A 22,930-nucleotide genomic window follows, 5' to 3' on the forward strand; every position below is an offset into this window, starting at 1 on the left:
GAGCGCGAAGTATTACATCTGAGCCCGATGGCGGAAAAAAACAATCTGAGGATGGAGCCGAAGCCCATGCGCAATACGAACCAAAGGAGGAGTCACCGACCTCGTGACTTCCAAAGACTTTCCAAGAGGAAAAACAAACTGCAAACATCCGGGCCCAACACCAGATGGCGATTTATGCATAGTGTATAATCTGCAGCTCATATGCCTCGAACATGTCTTTTGGATTGCACCAAGAATTTTTATACACAGACTAAAAACAAACACATACATTCTCCCTCTCTCTGGAAAGAGAGCGGCACAAATATTGGTTATTTGATAAGATAATGTGGTTTTTTTACTTAATACCACTACTAATCTGGAGCTCCCCCACCCCAATCTTACTAGCCAAGCTAGGCTCTTGTACCTACCTGGTACAGCTCATTGCGATATATGGCCATATTCAGGTATATACTATTGTGTGTCCTGGAGGCAAAGAAGCCTTGGTCTTGTGCCTCCTTTCAGTTATACTATAATGGAACTTGACCTGGGGACAGGCCCTGTTGTCATAGGTATGACTTTCACCCAGTCCTGTCTTTTCAGCATTCAGCACTAGGCATGTAGGGAGTTGTAGTATAACTTGCCCATGATAAATATAGGACTACAGAAACCAGCATGCATATGGCTGAAAAAATAAAACTGGGTGGAATTTACACTCATGACATAGGGCCAGTTGCCAGCCTTATGCACACTTTCCCGTACCTTGGTCAGAGGACATTCACCAAAGCCACAACTTGGGAGTGCTTTGATATGATCTTGCATATTCCTACTAAATACATGAGTTCCAAAAACTGTATTTGTCTGCTAAAATGTCTTCTGCTGTTGCCCCACTGATTAATTACAATAATCAGCATAGTGAACAGATCCCGTTTGACTTTTTGCAATAGTCAAATTTTTTCAAACTTCAGAGAATTTTGCCTATTTCTTACTTGAAAAGATACTGTAAATCAGCCCAGCATTAAAATCCCCGTAAACGCTTTACAATTATAACAAGCTACCACAAAACAATCTAGGCCTGCAGTGATTTTTTGCACTGCTAGACCTTTGTGAGAACGTACTATTGTACACACCACAATGGTTTATATGCGTGTGGCTAAATATACACGCATTGCTTAGTGATTTCATGTATTATAGCCTATTTGTTTGTTTGAGATTGTAGTGTGTATATGTTTATTTATTTTTGGACCTGATGATGTCCGGCCGTTTATGCCTCTAAGCTTTCAATTGCTTTCTACATTCTGTGTATGTATATATCTCCTGCAGCGTTACAGCCATACAATGAATCTTGTCTACATAATAAACCACAATTGTCTTATTTTATACCGTGTGCTGTGAGTTTGATTGGCAGCTTTACTAACTAGGTTCAGGTTTAAGTGAAGTTGAGCCTAAAACCAGCTGTAGTCCTTTCACGTTCCTTGTTTTGATCATGACCGTGGCAAGTGTGACTTGTATAGGCCAACCTCTTGTTTATTTTGATAATGCTTTATTTTATAGATGCAGCATAAGTGTATATTTTGTATTTCCCCATAATGCGCTAATTATGACCTTTAAGAGCAAAGTGATCTGCAGGTCATTCGGTCCCATAAGTGTGTCAACCATTTGTGATGCATTATATGCAGAATCCTTATGGTGACTAACTTTTAGATAACCACTTGGGTCAAGCTTGGAAATCTTTCTTTGTGTTGACCTCGGTTAAGCTGAACTACAGCAAACCTTCACCAGGATAAAAACCTCCTTCCTAGAGTTCACACAAGTCTCATGTCCATGGGTGCAGATGCTCACATCGCTGAAAGGCCGCTTCCACTGTGTATCACATGGTCATGTGTTGGCCTGGTGTTTTCAGTGCAAGAGCTCTCAGTTGGCTGACTATTGCATATCAAGCCTCATTCGCAGCACCCTGCCTAGCTAGTTGCTTGTAACATAATGCTCTCAATTTTAGCATGCATATAATATTCAGGTAGTTCTTCCATATGTGCTCTTCCGATTGTCTCCTGCAGAGGTGTAATTGCATATATGTCAAATTATCACTCTACTGCAAAAAATAAATAATTAAAAAACTGTGTCATTTACAATGCCAGAAGCTCCAACTTTTAATAACGCAAGACCTATTGCATTGCAAATGATCGTTTTGTGAGGCTTTGGAAGATTACGTTATTTGCCCAGAATCACAGGATGTTGAGCGTCCCCGTTAGGCCACATGCTCTACCCTTATATTGGGGTCAGAACAAACATGCCGCTATGCCTGGCTCAGTCTCATCTATTTGGCTTTTTATAAGGCTGGGCTTTTTATAAGGCTGGTCATAGGCTTCTCTTTGTTCACTCAACACAATCTGGATAGATCCCCTATATCATGTGCCCTTTTGATTCTACAGGTCCCCGGATACGGACGTGCCTGGGCTGGATGAAGATACTTCTGTTTTGAAGGACTTTCTCAGAGGAATAGTTAGCAAAACCTCTTCGTACATGCCTGGTCATAAACTGCTGAAAACAAATTCTTATGCTAACTCTCTCTGCTACTATTCCTGCCCCTTTTGCGATCTGCAGATTTTACAAGAAAAAAAAAAAAGACTTTCCTTTGCTCTGAACAAGCACTGGCAAATTCAACAAATTTGACAAACGTTTTCAAGAAAAACGTTTGCAAGTATGTATACGGCTGCTTAAAGTTACTTTGGACAACCAACTCTGACAGAGAGCAAGTTAAAGGGACTTGCACGGTCCAAAGAAACAGTTACCTATTCAAGGAAAGCATTCTTCAATCCAGTTTCAGGTTGACGTCCCTCACAGTCCTCCGAACTGCACTTAGACGACTCTCCAGGATCCAGCAGACTAGGGTGTACCCTTTCAGTGTCGGGCGCTGGTCCCTCAGGCTGCATCATGCGTACCAACTCGCCCCAGCAGGCATCTTCAGCTTTTGTAGCTCTGTGCTGCAACAGGAAGGCAGCCAACTGACACTTGTTGTCTCTGCTACAAGCTGGGCACGGCAGACTTCTCCATAAGCAGTTCACCGCAGGCACAATCTTTTTCTTCGCTAGCCCAAAGAGCAGTAGGAGCAGTCCAACATCGATGCAGCTTCTTTGCCAGTTACAGGGTCAGCAGGACAGCATTTTTTCAGTCCTCATATCCAGTCTAGTGAGATCTTTTTTCTGGGTATTAGGCGTACCCCGGTTGTAGTCACTAGCAAATGGCTACCAGGTTTCCTTCCGCCTGATGGCAACTTCTTGTGAAGTGTGTCATTTAGCTATCCAAGAGTGCTCTATTCTGACTGCTCCCAATATGCTGTGACCGTTCTCAGTGTGTGGATCTCGGTAGCCTGCTCTAGAAGTGTGGCTAACTGTGGGCTACACGCCCATGGAAAAAAACAGGTTGGCTAGTTTTATCCGCTCTCTGTCCCTGACACCAACCTGCCTACATGAACGAAAGAGCAGCCCCTCTCTAGTGTGTTCATCATTGGCCCTTTTGTGCCAACACCCCATGTGGCTTCCTGGCAGGAGGAGGCAACACCAGTGGCAGGCCTCTATAGTTACCTGTCCTAGGAACCGTTGAAACATCTCCCCAAGTGGGAAGAAGGCTGTCCTGCGACCAGCCTTAGCAAATGGCACCAGATAAGTGGGCAACAGAGGCAGCTTTCTAAAATATGAATGTGGAAGCAATTTACATTAATTTTAGCTTGAGAATCAAGTTAGGCCTAATGTAACTAGTGGTTTGATACCTTGAAGTATCAACTTCGGTAGTCCCATTCAGTAATAAGCACCGCTGAAGGGTCAGTGTGTAACTGTGTACTTGTTAGTGTGGCTACCAAGCCCTCTCCCATTAAAATTGAAAATGTAAAGTGTTTACTGCTAGAACATGTTAAACACATGTTTTCCATTCCTAATATGCTGCACCCTGCCTTAGGACTCAATAGGCCTGCAGTAGGGAGTGTGACTTACACACATTAAAAAGGGAGTTTGGGCTTTGCCATTGATTAAAATGGCAAAGTTGAGTTGGCAGTTTTTATGTTTTAACTCAAAAAGTCTGTTTATTATTTTCAGCAAACAAGACACAGACAAACAATCGTCATTACAACAAATTGCAAAGTCTCTTGGCTACAATGAGTTGCTAAGGAAGTGTCTCATAGCGTACAGGGTTGATCAGGGCAACCAGTACAATGCGAGTAATGAAAAGAAGGAGGGAGATCAGCCAAGGTCACAGTACCTTGTTAACATGTTACAAACTATAAGAATAAGAGAGCCACAAAGTGCACTGTTGCATTAAGTATGCCTCTCCGCCACATGCCAGGCAAGTATTATAGGGCCTAATATTCATATCGTAGAGTAATCTGTGGTGAAAGTCAGTGTCCCACTTCTTAGGACTCAAAAGATCATGTAGTCTTTTCTGTTTTAGCCTATGTAGAGGGTTGATGAACCAGTAGGCACCTGGTATGCAGCTAAAGAAACAGATGAGTAGTAACCCTCAGGAACCCTGCTGCCTAAGTATAACAATGTGCCACTGATTGTGTCCATGGCTATAGGGAGTGTTGTGAAACTTCATAAATTTACGTAGAACAAATTACAACATCAGAAAAAGAAGAACACAGGTCAAGGTCAGCAGCCAAGAGGGCAGGGGGAAAGGGGAGAAAGGAGCACTGGCATGTCGCAGTGTCGAGTCTACCTTGATCGATGTGAAATATGGAGGTGAGGCACAGGTGGTGGTCTAGTCAGAGTTTGAGTTTCCAGTCAGTATGAGTCACTGCACGAAGGCTTATGGGCCAAATGCCTAGAATGATTACGGGGTATGAGGGCACAATAGGGAAGCCCACTGCCTGATTAATGTGACCAAGGATCTCTTTCCAGTACGTAGCGATAACCGTAAAAGACCAGCAGATGTGCTGGAAGTGTCCCCCCTGTCCCAGCAGAGCCAGCAGCGAAGAGATGTGCCTGGGTAAATGACAGAGGCGTGAAGGGGTGAGATACCATTGAAACATCAGTTTCTAAGCTGTTTCCCGGAGTGAGAGACTGCGGTATGTCTTGTGCATGTCCCGCCATAGGAACTCCCATTGTTTTAGGCGTAATCTCGGTCTGCGCTGGCATCTGCCATGCTAACTGGTAGGGGTGTATGCGTGGGGCCACCCAGCATTGTAGAACCCGGTAGGTGATGGATATGAGGTCTTTAGACCCGCAAAGGCACGGACATGTGTCTCAAAAAGGGTTTGTGGTCGGACCACAGCAGGATACAGTGAGGAGTGCAATACTCAATCCCTCTGTTGGGAGTATTGGAGTTGAGAAGCATCTGTGAGTTGAAACTTCGTCTTGCACTGCACCCAGGATTTCATGGCGACCCCCAAAAAGAAGTAATTCCCCATCAGAGGAACGATGTGGGGGAGAGCGCCAGAGGAAGTCGGGGCTGCGAGCGATCGATGTGGTTGGGAGGGGAAGGAGGTCAGGCCCCTCTTGAGTGAAAAATTGTCCCAGATGTCAAGTACTGTGCGGGTAGGGGTGGCAGGGTGCGCCCTTTGGGGTTGGGCGTGTTTGGGCAGCCATGCTAGGTTCTACAGGGGGTGGCATGCCACTGCTCTGTCCATGTGGAACCAGTGTTTGTCGCTTTCCCGAACCACCCACTCCAAAATGTAGCAGTAATACTCTAAGAGATTAGGACATGCTATTTCCTTCTTTACCGTGGGAGCATTAACAATGCATTAGATATGTGGGGTAATTTACCGTTCCAGATAAAAGTACGCACTTTGCGTTGCAGATGCAGAATCGCGTCTTGGGGAATTGGCGTTGGCAGTGTTTGAAAGAGATAGAGGACTCACTGTAGTATTGTCGTTTTTACGGCGTTCACACGTCCAAGCCAGGATACTTGTAGGTGTTTCCATCTCTGGAGGTCAGACAAGATTGAGCGGCACAGAGGCGGACAGTTAGCCTGTGTTCAGGTTGAGAGCGTGGGTGTGATGGTGAGGCCTAAATATTTGATCGAGTCAGGGGACCACTGAAAGGGGGCTAAGCGTTGTAGTGACACAAGGGTCTGTGGGGGTATGGTCAAGTTTAGCACAGATAATGTCGCCATTCATATCCTGAAGCCTGATGCTTCCTCGTACGTTTGGAGGCAGTCCACCACCCGCGGGATGGAGGTTTCAGGCTGGGTGAGAGTGAGGAGAAGGTACTCTGCGAATAGGCTAATCTTGTGTTGGAGGCCTCCGAAGGGAACACCTTTCACAGGGTCAGAATTGCGGACGTTTGTTGCTAGGTGGTCCACTGCCAGGGCAAACAGCATGGGGGTACAAGGGGTACCCCTGCCGTGTACAACGCCTTACTGATAGGGTCGACAGCTGCCTGTTGACCTGGATTCTTGCCACTGGAGCCGTGTAGGAGGCCATTATCTTTGAAACCATTCTTGGGCCTAAGCCATTCTTTTCTAGGATGGTATCAGACGAAGCCAACCTGGTCCGGCTATATAAGACCTAGGAGATAAGGTTACAGCCGCTGCGCCAATATTTTAGTAAACAGCTTATGGGGCCGTAGGAAGAGGCAGGGTCCTTACCAGCTTTGTGAAAGAGATTTCGGGTAAGGCCATCGTGGGCATAAGTCCCGATTCGTGGGTAAAGGAGTTAAACAAGCGAACCCAGTGGTCTTGTAAGTCGGGTATAAATAGCCAATAAAAGGCAACAGGAAGACCATTGGGGCAGTTGTCTTGCCCAGGGGAAGAGCACCCACTGCCTTTTTCAGTTTCTCGTCAGTGATCGGCTCGTCCAGGAGAGTGGTGTGGCCGGGAAGCAGCAGCTCCCACTCACAGGAGTCCAAGAAGGACTTGATTGTGTCGGGGTTGGGTTCCTCCAACAAGTAGAGCCGTTGATGGAATTCATGACCTCTCCTGTGCTCGTCTCCCTCTGCTGTCGGCCAGCTGCCATCCTCTGAACTCAGATTAGCGATATGGGCCCTAGCACCGCAGACCGAGCCTTCAGCTAGGAGCCTACCCACCCTCCGCCCCCCGAGTTGGCAGTTTTAAACTGCCCTCCCTGTATATAGTGGTAGACTGAGTCAGGTGTAACTGGTTCCATTCAGTTTGGCACAACAAGTGCTGCCGTCCCTTGGGGGTCATCACAAGTTAAAGGCCCTAGGTAACCCTGCTACCATTTACTAGGATTTTAGGAGTAAGTTAGTGTTCGAGGCTTTTGAGCTGCAGATCACACACTTAGATAGAGCGCCATCTGGTGTTGGGCTCGGATGCTTGCAGGTTGTTGTTGTCTTCGGAAGAAGTCTTTGGTCACAAGATAGGCGACTCCTCCCTTGGACCACAGTGCGCATGGGCATCCACTCCATCCTCAGATTGTTTTTTCCGCCATTGGGTTCGGATGTAACTTTTCCACTCCGGTCGAAAATCTCAAATACAAGCTTTTCGAAGCGAAAAAACTTCTAACAACTACATCGAAGCACCTTCACTCGACATCGAATTCTTCAGCTCGATTCCGGACGTCGACGCGGGCGGTTGGGCCTATCCACGCCGTGAGACCTACGGCTCATGTAAAGGACGCAGTTTAAAAAATGCCTCAAGTGTGGAGCAAAATTTCCGCACAGTGACCATCACAAAGTCTGCAACCTGTGCCTATCACCGGAACACGACGAAGCGAGCTGTCCAGCCTGCGCAGCATTTGGATCCAAAAAGACCATTCAGGATCGAAGAGCTCGACGCCATATCATGGCACACAAACCAGCCCTGGAACCAGAAAACATCTTTGATGAGGGTCCCGATGTCCCGGAAGAAGATTCCGAGGAACTTCAAATCATCTCAGAAGCAGACAACTCAGACGACCCCATTACTTCTGGACAACACGTGAGTACCACTGCCCCTGCCCCAACCCCTCCAAAACCAAAGGCATTGGTCAAGACTTCGCCAGCTGGCCTCAGTCGAGACCGAAAACACCCTTCAGAAGCCCCGCCTCCGGACTCTGCTCCGAAACAACATAAGCCTTCCGGTGGCTCGGGCCCGAGCAAGCCGCATTTAATTGTACCCCCGGCACCTTCGGCACTGAAGACAAAAGACCCCTCGGCACCGAAATCAGATCAGACACCCTCGGCACCGAAAACATCGAGGCCCATAGATAAGCCGGCACGAAACTTCCCAAACCGAAAGACTTAACTTCGGCACCGAAACCTTCATCGGCACCGAAACCTTCATCGGCCCCGAAACCACTGGCTAAGGACTATAATACACCTCCTAAAGCCAAAGACTCGACCGATCAACCAAAACCTTGATCGGAACCGAAAAAATTGGCGCCAAAATCTGTTTCTGAAGAACAAGAACTTTTCCATCCAGATTCAACACAAAAAAGGATCTATATTAATCCAAAGACTGGACATGTCACTGCAGTGCCATGTAAGAAACGGAAACTGGACAAAACACCTGCCCCAGTTCCTATAAGAAAGAAGGACTCGGCAACATCACCTATCCCTCCTTCCTCTCCCATACGACCTTCTACCCCACCCCCTCAGCCTACACCACCCTTCCCTCTCCATCACATACACCACCTCCACAGGATGATGATGATGACCTAGGGGGGATCCTGGTGACCCTAATGATCCGTTCACAGATCCAGATACCGCACCAGTGGATGATTGGGCATACCCTCTACCAGATATGCCTGACCATACACCATATCCCTCCAAACCATCACCTCCAGATGACCACCTGGGGTTTGGACAACTAGTAAACAGGGCAGCACTTTACCATGGCGTCACCATGCACTCCGATGCACCCGAGGAAGATTTCCTCTTAGACACGTTTGAACAGTCTCAGAAAACAGTACAAATTCTACCTATGATTAAAGGTGTCTCAAAACACGCCACAGAAGTACTTAAAGACCCCGTCAGTGCCAGGGTGCTTAACCTAAGGATTGAGAAAAAATATAGACCTGCCCCAGAAGATCCTTGTTACATCAAAGGACAGCTCCCTCTGTGTTCTTTGGTCGTTTCAAACGCAAGGAAACGCGCCAACTCCTAAACCACGGGAGATACACCACTACCTGACAAAGAATCTAAACTATTAGAAGCCTCGGGCAAACGAGTAGCAGCACAAGCTGCTAATCATTGGCGTATTGCCAACACCCAGGCCCTACTAGCACGCTATGATGGGGTTCACTACGATCAGTTGGAGAATCTGCTACAACACCTGCCAGACCAATACAAGACCCAGGCAAATGACCTTATACAAGAGACAAAACTAATCTCAAATGCATCAATTAAATGCGCACCCGACGCCGCAGACACCGCCTCTAGAGCAATAAACACAAGTGTACTCCTCAGACGCAATGCCTTGCTACACATTTCAGGCTTTAAGACAGAAGTACAAAGTACCATACTCAGCCAACCATTTAACCAAGAACAGCTATTTGGGCCAGCAGTAGACACTGCACTCGAAAAAATGAAAAAAGACACCAAGACTGTTAAGTCTATGGGAGCATTGCAGTCTCCACAACCACGCGGCTCCTTTTGGCGCTCCTTCTACAGAGGAGCCTCCAATAATATGAGAGCAGACACCTCCTCTACCTTCAAAACCTCTCAACAAACATCCCCCAGTAGAGTATATTTTATAGGAGGATATAGAGGAAACACTAAGGGACGAGGTCGAAGTAATAGCAACACTCATACCTCCCCTGCCACAAAACAGTGACTTTCCTCCACTCCCCCCAGACCATTCCACTCCAGTCGGGGGAAGACTCAAACAGTTCCTACCTGTCTGGAACTCCATCACAACAGACAAGTGGGTAAGACAAATTATCCAGTATGGTTACTGCCTGGAACTCACCACTACCCCCCCACACATACCACCCAAGCAGCGTTCCATGTCACCAGACCATCTTACGCTCCTCAAACAAGAAGTTTTCTCATTGCTTCAAAAACACGCAATAGAACCAGTTCCCTTACAACATCAGGGTACATGGGTATACTCACTGTACTTCCGAATCCCCAAAAAAGACGGGACTCTAAAACCAATACCCAACCTCAGACCCCTAAATCTGTATATAAACTCAGATCATTTCCATATGATCACTCTTCAACAAGTGCTCCCACTACTACAACAAGGCGATTTCCTGGCCACACTAGATCTCAAGGACGCTTATTTTCACATTCCCATACATCCTGCTCACAGGAAGTACCTAAGGTTTGTGGTGGACGGACAACACTATCAGTTTACAGTCCTTCCATTCGGGGTGACAACTGCGCCCAGAGTATTCACCAAATGTCTTGCAGTTGTAGCAGCGCATCTCAGAAGACAACAAATTCAGGTCTTCCCGTATCTAGACGACTGGCTAATAAAAGCCAACTCATTCAACAAATGCGTTCTACACACTCACCAAACGATTCAACTCTTACACAGCTTGGGATTCACAATAAACTATCCCAAATCTCATCTCCAACCCTCCCACATACATCAATATCTGGGAGCCACCATAAATACCTCCAAAGCCCTAGCACATCCCAGCCCAGCCAGGATAGCCAATATACAAGCTCTGATCGCAAAATTTCAAACCCAACACTCTCTTCCAGCAAGAGTGTTCATGCAACTCATAGGCATGATGGCGTCATGCATCTTCATTGTGCCTTATGCAAGACTACAAATGCATCCCTTGCAAGAGTGTCTAGCAAGTCAGTGGAATCGGGCTCATGCACAACTAACAGATCTGGTGCTGGTGGACAGCCGCTCACATCGCTCTCTAAAATGGTGGAACACAATAAACCTGTCCAAATGGTGGCCGTTCCTCGAGCCTCTTCCACAAATAGTGCTAACAACGGACGCATCACTCACGGGATGGGGAGCCCATCTCCTAGGACACACCACTCAGGGCAAATGGACCACTCAACAGAAAGTGCTCCATATTAATTACCTGGAACTACTGGCAATATTGCTAGCACTAAAATCATTGCAAATATATCTCCAGAACAAAACTGTCCTCATCCGTACGGACAACATGACAGCCATGTATTATATACAAAAACAAGGAGGCACACATTCTCTCCAGCTGTCCCAGCTCGCACAGAACATTTGGAGATGGGCTGTTCCCCAGAAAATATACCTACTTGCAGAACACATTCCAGGAGTTCACAATCAGATTGCCGACCTGTTAAGTCGGCAGACTCAACAGATCCACGAATGGGAATTACATCCACAAGTCCTACTCCCCTTTTTCCGTATGTGGAAAGAAGGGTTCCCCTAGTTTCTTTTAGGTTCAAGAGGAGGGGAAAGAGCACATGTGAAAAAGAACAACCTCTTGTCTAACCTATTTTAATTGTCAATGAAAGTTATTCATACATTTGGTAATCCCCAGAGCCACAATACATTTCCAGGACAACTGACTCTTGAATCTATTTATTAGTTTTTATTTTTATGACAAATCATTCATATAATTTCATTTGACACATAGTTTATATACAAAAATAGATATTTCCATACAAATATTTTTCCAATTAGATTGGGTGACAACAATTTATAAGAATAAGAAAAACACATAGACAAAAACAATTTTTTAGTTCAGATAATTGAATTTGGAAAAACAATTAGAAATAACTTTAAGAGAGAAACCCCATGAAAACATACCATCACACTGTCATTCTCACCTGTCACTCTACCCTTACATACTATCAAACATACCACAAAAAGGTTTCTTTTTGTAAAATAAAAAAACACATCTGGTGTGAGATCCTATTTGAGTTATAATCCAAGGAATGGTAAGATTCTTGTGAACAACACAAAGGATTGTGGTCAAAGCATTAACACATAGTTCTACTCTGGGTCTCCCAGATATGTGGTCGCTGGTCGGTCAACGCACGTTTCGGAGACTATATGCGAATTTCACATCTCCTTCTTCAGGACCAATATATTTTTAAGAATTTCTTTGTAGTCTGTGCGGCAAATAAGGAGGGGGTCTCTCTATATGTATTGTGCAGTGTAGAGTACTTTCTGTTTCAAAAGGAGCTGATCCGTTTTTCAACTTGCAGCATGATACCAAATGCTCATTAGTTTAGGCTCTGTTGCCTATCATAGACTTGTTTGTACAAATACTGGTATCTTTTAATCTGTTAGATGTTTGGTTCTTCTTCTTTTGTTATTTTTCTTTATATATTATGCAGTAGATAAAAGCCACGCTTTCTAGGAGGCTATCTAGATACCACCTAGATGGTAAAAGTACATAGTTCCACAGAGAGAAAAAGAGATATAATTCTTCTTATCTTCCATAAGCTTTCTCAGTTAAGGCACTTCCGATGCTCGAAAATACATTCTCGTAATTTTCAAAATGCTGGTGCCATTGTCTTTCTTCACAGACCGGAAAAGGCCTTTTTCCAACAATGGGGCCAACCAGACCTAGATCTGTTCGCCACACACGAAAACGCAAAATGCCCACCCTTCGCCACCAGGTTTCCCCACCCACAGTCGAAGGTCAATGCGATATGGATGAACTGGTCAGGCAGATTTGCGTACGCTTTTCCGCCTCTCCCACTCATTCCATTTGTGGTACACAATCTCCGGCAACAGTCTCTCAAACTGATCCTAGTAGCTCCCACATGGGCACGCCAGCCCTGGTTCACAACACTGCTGGAACTCTCTCTAGTTCCACACTAAAAACTGTGTCTCTCCCAGTCCTTATTAACCCAGAACCATGGAGAAATCAGACACCCAGACCCAGGTCAACGGAATCTAGCGATCTGGCTCCTGAAGTTCTAGAGTTCGGTTACCTCAACCTACCACCAGACTGCATGAATATTATAAAAGAGGCCAGACGACCTACCACTAGAGCCTGCTACGCTGCAAAATGGAAAAGATTTGACATTTACTGCACTAACAATGATATACGCCCACTGAATGCATCCATCCAGAACATCATTTGCTACTTGCTACACTTGCAAAGATGTAATTTAGCGTACTCATCCATACGTCTCCACCTAGCAGCATTAGCAGCCTACTTACAAAATCGATAACACTTGTCACTATTTAGAGTACCTGCGATTAAAGCCTTCAATTGAAGGCCTTAAGAGGATTACCCCGCCCAGATTGCCACCCTCTCCAGTGTGGATTCTAAACATTGTTCTTACAAGGCTCATGGGACCCCCATTTGAACCTATGCATAAATGCGAACTGCAGTTCCTCACATGGAAAGTGGCGTTCCTTATTGCTGTCACATCCCTTAGAAGGGTAAGTGAAATACAGGCTTTAACCATACAAGAACCATTCCTACAATTACACCGCAGCAAAGTGGTTCTTAGAACAAATCCGAAATTCCTGCCAAAAGTCATATCTCCATTCCATCTTAACCAATCACTTGAGCTACCAGTGTTCTTCCCAAATCCGGACTCGGTAGCTGAAAGAGCTCTTCATACCTTAGACGTTAAAAGAGCCCTGCTTTACTACATTGACAGAACCAAATCATTCCGCAAAACCAAACAATTGTTTGTTGCTTTCTCTCCATCACATAAAGGCAACCCCATTTCCAAATCCGGGATAGCCAGGTGGATAGTTAAATGTATCCAAATATGCTACCACAAGGCTAAACGCACACTATCAGTTCCCCCTAGAGCGCATTCCACACGCAAAATACAGGCTTCCATGGCATTCTTAGGTAACATTCCCTTAGAAGACATTTGTAAGGCAGCCACATGGTCTACAACACATACCTTCACTAAACACTACTGTGTTGACGTGCAAGCAAAACAACAAGCTTCCGTAGGTCAGGCTTTCCTTCAAACCTTATTGCAAACTGCTGCAACCGATACAGGTGACCACCGCTAGGGGAGACACTGCTATATAGTCTATCCTGAGTGTGTGATCTGCAGCTCATATGCCTCGAACGGAATATGCTACTTACCAGTATGCATCTGTTCTTGGCATGTAGAGCTGCAGAGCCACACACGCCCACCCACCTCCCCGGGACCTGTATCTGTTCCAGCATCGTCTTACTTAGACATTACACATGGACATCTCTCTTTTTTTACAAACTCCATCATTTCCCATCATGGCGAAAAACAATCTGAGGATGGAGTGGATGCCCATGCGCACTGTGGTCCAAGGGAGGAGTGACCTATCTCGTGACCAAAGACTTCTTCCGAAGACAACAACAACCTGCAAGCATCCGAGCCCAACACCAGATGGCGATCTACTATCCTAAGTGTGTGGCTCTACATGCCAAGAACAGATGCATACTGGTAAGTAGCATATTCCTTATGCCAACTGGATGTAAGCCAATAAAACATACACTTTTAAAGGTAATGGAAATGAGGTCTGGTAAAAACACATTTAAACAGCATCTGCCCAAACAAAAAGTAGCATTTCTTTACAGATATCCTATGCAAGATGGGAGGATCAGATGATGAAGAATGCCACACTACGTGGGTGAGGGTCTAACTTCCTACACAATTTTTAGCCCATAGTGAGATCTAAGGAACACAAAATAGTGTCAGTGACATTTCGGTTTTTATGATGTACGTATTTATTGTCAATGAGAAATGTTACACTTATCATTCTCATACTTCTCTCTGGCACAGTTTTTCTGATAGGTATGCATGTGCTCTATCAGAAATTAAGATCGGCACTGCAACAATATGCATTTAATGAATAAGTAAAGTGCAACTGGAATATTTGGACCCAGAATTATCCGACACCCATGGAAATCTACCACATACAGACAATCAGAATTTCCTCACATTTCTGTGAGGAAATGTTCGGGAATCCACAGAGAACAACAACACTTACCAGTCAGCTTCGGGCCGTGGCCCCTGCCTCCCCCCCCAAAAAGATACAACATTTGTGTTAGTGGTAACTTGCATAACTCCATGTAGGGTAATCACATGTAACTACCACAAAATTCTGCAAGATTAAGTGGAATTACATGAGAAGAGCAATTCTGCATTTAATGCCATTTTCTTAGCTCAAAAATACCCACTCACATCCAAAATGGATGAATGGATGCATTTTGCACTAAGAGGAATGTAAGCATCTATATGTAGCACGTAGTGCGGTAGATACATATGCTTAGCATTCTCCTGCCTTCTAGTGTTGGGCTCGAACATTTGCAACTTGTTTTTCTTCGAAGAAGTCTTTCGAGTCATGAGGTAATGTGACTCCTACTATAGTCTGTTTTGCGCATCTTCCTCGGCTCATTTGTTAGATAATTTTTTGGCTCATCTGGTCAGCTTAGGACAAGAGCAGTAGCGTGATAGAACGGATGAGCTCGCGAGTAAAGTGAAGATAAGGTTGAGTGTTTTAATAGAGAGGTGTTTACATCAGCCAGTAGCTTCTGGTGAGGAGGGTGGGTGCATATGAATCTACGGCACTACATGCTACAAATAGATGCTTACACTAAGTAACATATTCCATTTGTAGCATGTCATGTCTACCCTTGTGGTTATGGTTCTTGATTTTACTGGTTGCTTAAAAATGTCATCCGTGGGCTTAAGCTACCTTTAAGCATGGGCAAAAACTGTACTGTTTGTGACACCTGCTTAATGTTTTGACTAAAATGTCATCCTCATCCTGTAATATGCAGAGATTGACTATCGTAGTGTGCAGCTCTATTTAGGACCTCATGGTAGGTTGTTGCGTCATCTGGCGGTGAGGGGTAGAGGGTTGGGATCAGTGTCATCAACAGGGTTTATGTCAATGATCCCAGGATCTCCATGTAGGTCAGGAAGGTATGGTGTCTCAAAGGGGTAGATATCTTCCCCTGTGTCAAGGTCCCCTATAGATGATCATGTGGGGATGCCTGCAGTTTTTCGCGAGGGCAGCGTACAGGTGATGGGAGCATGAATTGGTGATACAGCAGGTTGGGTAGCATGGTAATGACAGGTCGAGAAGCTCGAGGTAGTCGTGTAGTTGCAGGTGGAGGAGGTGGGGTTTGAGCAAAGAGAATGGGGCAAGGGCCCCTCTCTACATTTCCTCTGTGGGGATGTGGGTGGGTCCAGCCCTATGATTACTTCTGCAAAAGTCTTTTTTCTCTCAGAGTGTTCGTTGGTGGGTAAGGTGGTTTTGCACCTATCCTTCCAGTGTATGTACTGATAAAGTCTTTTGTTCGTTGTTAAGTCTTTCTTGCAGCTATGCAAGTATTGGCTCCACAGGTGTGAGAAAGTGCCATCTTTCTTGCATGGTATGGCCCCACTTTTTGCTGAATTGCTGAATGTACTTTGACTGAGGGTGCCCGGGACTCCTGCCTATCAGGTGCCCAGGGCCTATGTTCCTTCCCTAAAAACCTAAAACCCAAATTGGCAAACCCTGGCCACATGTCAGCCCCTGGTAAATGGTACCCTAGGTACTCAGGGCATTGTGACCACGGAAGGCCTCTAAGGGCTGCAGCACTTATTGTGCTACCCTTAGAGGCCCTGTACCCTTACACAAACACACTGCCCTTGCAGGCTCAGTGTCTGGGTACAAGAAAAAACAAAGTCAAAATGGCACACATCCCTGTGTGCCATGCCCACAACCTACACTGCCCTGGCATACATCAGCCGCCCCTCAAGCTGGGTGCCCTTTGCCAGTGGTGTGGGCACAGGAGCATGAACCCTGTGCCCCTTCAATACCCAGGTCCATTTCCTGGGCACTGTAAGTGCAGTGCGGCCATTTAAGAGTACATGGTGCTGGGAGCTCGTCAAACACGAACTTCACAGCACCATAAAAGCAATACTAAAGACTGAGAAGTTTGGTATCAAACTTCTCAGCACATTAAACCCGCACTGATGCCAGTGTGGGATTTAATGTACAAAGCACTACAGAGGGCATCTTAAGGATGCCCCCTGAAACCTAACCTACAATCCACGTCTTGTCTGAGAGACTGCCTAGGCTGCCACACAGCAGACATGTTGCTGGACCCCTGGGTGGAGAGCCCCCGCTCTCCTGGGCCTGCAACAATGCACATCCTGGGCGAGGTGCTAGGTCTCCTCCCCCAGGATGGGCAGGGGGAAGCTTCAAAGGCATGCCGCCTTTGTGAGCTTCTACGGGCCGCTTCCTGTACTCAGCAACTGGCCCCCACCGGTTCTGACCCCCACTCTGGCGGGAACACTGGCCAGAAACTCCAAATAAGGACAGGGCATGTGCCAGCCCTGCCAACCCCACCCCTCAGGTGGGCAAGCGAGGTGAAGCACATCTCCAGACCCTCGCCATCTTGAAGATGGGGAGCCCTACCCAATCAGGACTAGGCCACTGCCCCCCTCCCGCAGGAGTGTGGGCGGATAGGGGGTGTACCCACCCCAGGACAGGGACCCAGTGGTCCCTGCCCTTTACCCACCTGTAACGCCCCTAAATTTAGTATTTAGGGGCACCCTGAACCTTCCTTCCTTAGATTCCAGATTCTAAAACAGCAAAGAAGATCAAGAAGAAAGAAGACCTGCCGTGCAGCTGCTAAGAAGAGGAAGACACCAGCTGCTTTGGCCCCAGCCCTACCAGCCTGTTGACCCTCGAACCTGCTCCTGCTAAATCCCGGCACCTCCTGTGGCCAGAAACCTCCCAAACCCCGGAGGACCTGGCTACCTTTTGGCTCTAAGCACCTGGGACTCCCACGAGCAGTGGCTCTACTCAAAGCAAGTATCCAACCCCTGGCATCAGCCCGGAACTGCGAACCCTGTACACTCTGCACCCGGCAAGCCTGGCCTGTGCCGGAGTGGACAAAGACCCTGAGGACGTCCCCCCGGCGACTGTGACCCCGAATCCGGCACCCAAGGACCCACCTCGACGCTCCTGATGACGCCTGTAGCCTCAGAACCAGGGACCCCCCCAACCGCGAACAACAGAGGGTAAGATTTCCCGACACCAAAAGGCACCCCTGAACCCAGCGCCCCCCTGTGCCCGACTCCTGGGTACCTACCTATCCTCCAACTACCCAACTTACCTCTCGAAGTGGTGGTGGCACCTGAAGCATCTTCGTCCCCTAGTTTGCAGCCTTTGTTCATCCTTGAGCTTCTCCATAGCAATCCATTGAGCGCCCAAAGGCTCAAAAGCACCCTGCACCCAGCCACCCGAGTGGCCCTGGCAGTGCAACTTCTACTCCTATCTACTTCCCCATTTGCCCTGAGCAAGTGACCAGGAGCCCAGCTCCCACAGCCGCGTTGCCTGCTAGTCAGCAGCCACCAACCAAGGGCCCCCTGACTTCCATAGGATAACATTGGGCCTAACTCACTCTGCACCCGGCTGCCCCTGTGCCGCTGAGGGTGCAACAACTGTACTTACCGGACCCAGGGAGACCCCAGAGTCTATGCCCAGAACCTTAACTCTGCCAGTCGAGTACTTACCCAAAAGCCAATAACTCACTTTTCTTCCATATGGTAACATTGACTGGTTTCTCTTGAAATTTCTTCTAAGTGTGGAGTTTCTAAACTTTAAAATATTCACCTAAAATCAACCGAGTAACGAAAACGGAAATACTCACCTGCTATTAGGAGAGATCCCAGTGCTGGATCTTGGTGCCCACCACTGACCCTGAAGAGCACTTACAACCGTACTTACCACTACCTCAATTTTCTCTCATAGGAAACCATTGACTTTTTCTGTGAAATTTCTTCAAAGTGTCGATTTTTGCAAACTACAGATATTCTTTAAAAATTGTACCAACTGTGAAAACGTAATTACTTACCTGTCTTGGATATATGCCCCCGTACTGAGCTTAGGAGCCCAGCAATGGATTACAAAAGTAACAAGAACATACTTTACCCGTAACTTGAATTTTCTTCCATAGGAAACCATTGACTGTTTTTCTGTGAAATTTCTTCTAAGTGTCGATTTTGCAAACTTATAAATATTCCTTAAAAATCGCCTGTGTAACTTAAACGCAGTTTCTCAACTGCTTACAGGTGGTACACTAGTGCTGGATCTAGGATCCAACACTGACCTAGAAAAAGTAACCATAACCCCACTTACCTGCTAAGTGAATTTTCTTCCATATGATAACATTGGTAATTTGATTAGAAAAAGTTTCAAAGTGTCAACTTTTAAAATAGCAAAATATTGCTTAAAAATCACAACAGTAACTAAAACTAATGTACTCACTTGTTTCCAAGAACTGTCCCTGGACTGAATCTAGGATCCAGTCGGGAGTTAGAAAAGTAATCCTGAAAGTAATCAATTGTACATAACTTAAAATACCCATTGAGCTCAATGTTTTATTGTGTTTGAAATTGTGTTGCCTATTGCAACAAACTAACTATAACCTGCAAAAGTCAATTGCCTATTGCAAAGTATTTAACTAAAGCATCTCATTCTGAGAAAGTATATTTTGATACCTTTTGTTGGTTCTAAAATAAAACAACCATATATTTTTTATATAAACCATTGGCCTAGAGTTCAGTTATTGAGTGTGTGAGATCATTTGCTGACTGAGTGTGTTCAACAAATGCTTTACACTGTCCTCTGATACTGCCTTACTGCTCGACCAAGCTACCACTTTAGAGAGTAAAGTAAGGTTATATCCAACTTTAACCTCTGCCAAACCTCTGGGGACTGTGGACTCTGTACACCCTGTACCTATTTGGGAACAGTATATACAGAGCCGCTTAGGGTAGTTTAGGCGTCAAAGTCAATTTTGGTGCAAATGATTTTTTGTGTAGTTGAGAATCTTTAGCCATAGAGGGTGTTTTTGAAGGTGGAATTTTCAGGTCTGATGCTTTGTGGTGCTTTTACGGTGAAGCTTGTGCTTGACACTGGCACCAATGTGAGCTTTAACTTTGGGGCGGTCGATGCCTTTGGCGTTTCAATGCCTTCCGGTGTTTTCTTACGCGGAGGGACGGTTGTCTGCTGCTTTGCCTGTTTCGGATACCATCATGGTTTGAGGGCAATGGTGTTCCATAATCCATGTTGGATGGTTCAGTGGAGGTCTGTAGGGATTTCGCCGGAGTAATCATGTGCCCTTTGGATGTTGACGGGTCGTGTTGGAATATGAGCCTTCCCCGCAGCTGGCGACTAGTATGGGGATGTCCATTGGTACATTTTGTACTTCAGCGTCTTACAATTCCTCTTCCGGCTTGAGTGACTGCTCGCCTAAGATATGAGGCACATCTTCTGCTTGGTGTGCTTGCATGGGGGGATGGGCCTAGCGGCTTTCCCTCTGTTGGCGGAAAGTCTTTTTAGACCGGAAACCCAGGCAAGCCTCACACGACTCCTTGTCATGTTGCGGGGATAGGCAGAGCTTACAGACCAAGGCCCCGATTCACAGAACTAACTTAAGACAAAATCCTAAACTTACTACCATTTTGATTTTGGTATTCACAGAAGGCACTTACTCATTTCGGTATTCACAGATCACTACAGCCGTTTGCAGCCGGTGCGCCAAGATGCAAGGCATGGACTAGATTTCCAAGCAAAACACTATGAACACTTTCATATTACCTACAGATCAAGCATTATAATTCAAAGCATTTAGATTACATCATACAAACCATCAACATAATAGGAAACATGTCTAGGAGTACCCAATATATATTTTGCAGTCACATTCACTATTTGCCCTAAAACAACCTAAGCATTTCAAAAGAACATCCCTTAGCTTTAGCTTTGATTCTGGCATTAAAGCATTCAACGAAGGATACAGTGAGCTGTGGTAAAATCTATTTTGTACAATTTGTTCAAGAAACTTGTAAAGGAGGTTTGTTAAAGTATAAACATCATTGTTTGGCTCCACATGATCACCTCTAAAATGACAATGGAATTTGTGGGCATACAAAGTCATTAAAACTATTTTACTAAATTACACATGCAATTTAAATAAACTGAGTAAACTTATCTAGGCTCAATTCAAAGGCTCATGTCACCGTACCTAGATCTTCTTTTTGATTCCTGTGTAAACGAAATATTTTTTTCTTCCCAGATGTCTTCCTCATCAGAACCACCATCATCAAACTGCTGTATCCGTTCCTTACAGCATGCTTCAAACAGGGCTATATTAGCCTAAAATATTTTAAGTACATCATAAATGCAGCATTCTCAAATATAGAAAAACATAAAAAACACCAATACAATTTAATAATAGGTTGGTTGAATGTATTCATGTTCAGAATGAAGGATGGACATAAAACACCACTACCCACTTACACATTTTTGTTAAATTAGAACCATCAAATGGGTTAAGGCGAGAACAAATGGTACGTTTTATTGCTACCATTCAAGCAGGATAAAAACTAACATTGTTCAAAGACCACCCAATAAACTCTGACCTAAAAATATTTGCTGAGGGATACAATTTAGTGTTCCTACTAAACCAATTTTGTGTTTGTTTAAAACATAGCAACTGAATGGGGTGGGATGGGATGGAAAGGAGTGTGGTGGAGTAGAGTGGGGTGGGGGAGAGGGTGCAGGCAAGGGAGCACAGGTTTGGAGGCTTGATTGATGTGCACTGCCTAAAGGTTGCTTCCTAAGCCATTGTTGGCATCAGTTCTCCTCTTCCATCCCCCCACCTTGCACAGCAGAGACAAAAGGGCTACCATACAGACATAGTGGGTATTTATTAAATGGACATCAGCAGCCAAAAGGAGAACCTCCCTTCACTTCCTCATGGATGATCAAATATGACACTTGACTTCCATCTTAGTCTTAAGGTGTTATCTGGCCCTTCCTTCCTGTAAGTGGCGGCAGGAAACCATGTAAGCAGGGAAGTGAGCAGAGACTTAAGAACGGAACCAGTTCTTCGGACTAGTCACCACTTTTTGCCTGACGGGAAATGGTGCAGCTCCAGGTTAAAATTAATTTGAGCTCAAAGATTTCAGAATCGCACCTTCTTTATGAGGGGAGTTGCAAGCTGCAGTGACACGCCCTCCCAATCAGACTTTCAAAACATCATATTATATAGGACAGCGGTGCTGCCTGCAGACTTAACATATGGTTGATGGTACTCAGTGGCAGAATGGGTAGAAATGCAACCACTCTTTCCATCTGCTTCTTTTACCTATGGGTAGGTCATTTGGTTATGGCGATTAAAATGGGTAGAAACTTTGGAAAATTGCATGACTTCTTTAGGCCTAGTACAACTCCAACCAAAGAGCAGTGGAGAAACTTTTGACAGCCATGCAAAGAAAGAACAGATGTACCTGTGACTGTTTTCAGCTTGTAGTGCTGTAGGTTCAAAAGGTTTTCACAGCCCTAACATTTAGTTTTGGACGTTGCAAGTTGTTTTCCTTTGAAGTATACGTTTCTATTTCAAAATGACTCCCAATGCACCACGACAAAGGAGACCGCTTCAGGCTATTTATTTGCCATTTGGGTGAGTGAAAGAGTGTAGTATTGCATCATAAATGTGCCTGATTAATTATTATCTCAAACACTGCACTGTAAGTTTACATCTGGGAGAGGTTGGATAGCATATGTGAACCTAAAATAACACATTTGTATTATGTGCAGCTGAAGATCATACGCACCTGCGATCTAGTACTGGGCTGCAATAGACCGAAAAGTAGTACTCATCTCTAAAGCAGTGGCTTGCAATCAACTAGATGCTTTGAAACAATTTGCCCAAATAGAGCCACTTAGCAGGCACAAATATACACAAAATGCCTTGTAAAAGTGCGAGTTGTTGACCACGTTGCAGCATTACAAATGCCTACAAGGGCAAGACTACCTAAGAAACGAATACGTACTCCTTTTTTACAACTTCAAAGTGTCCTTAGTACAGTATGCACTTTGCCTTTCAGTAACAGAAATGTATGCACTCAATTAACCGTCTTGCAATGTCCAACTTGAAAACATGCTTACTAATGCAGGGCTTGGCAAAAGCTATAAATAGGTCCCATTGTTTACCTACGATGTTTGTAACAAGATTGCCCTCTAAACATCCAAAGTATGGGAGGTTCTTTCACAAGTGAGAGGGCTGTTGAAAAAAACAGGCTAGTCAATTGCTTGATTAATATGGAACGGGGAAAAAACCTTTGGCAGCAAACAAGGGTTTTCTCTAACAACAACC

The 22,930-nt window shown here is 45.3% G+C and overlaps 1 protein-coding gene across 25 annotated transcripts in view; it reads right to left on the reverse strand.

The window, feature by feature from the left end:
- PPP6R3 (protein phosphatase 6 regulatory subunit 3) overlaps positions 1-22,930 on the reverse strand; it is a 1,519,855-nt gene that overhangs the window by 346,757 nt on the left and 1,150,168 nt on the right. For all 25 annotated transcript variants that reach the window (XR_014978878.1, XR_014978880.1, XR_014978879.1 and 22 more), the window contains one exon: positions 20,795-20,925. Coding sequence is in view for 20 of the 25 variants with exons in the window: in XM_085644788.1 (XP_085500914.1) it covers positions 20,795-20,925 (131 nt within the window). In the remaining 5 variants the exon portion in view is untranslated. The remainder of the gene's footprint in view (positions 1-20,794; positions 20,926-22,930) is intronic.

Source organism: Triturus cristatus, chromosome 3_1 (genome assembly GCF_964204655.1).
Source record: "Triturus cristatus chromosome 3_1, aTriCri1.1, whole genome shotgun sequence".
NCBI classification, from domain to species: Eukaryota; Metazoa; Chordata; class Amphibia; order Caudata; family Salamandridae; genus Triturus; species Triturus cristatus.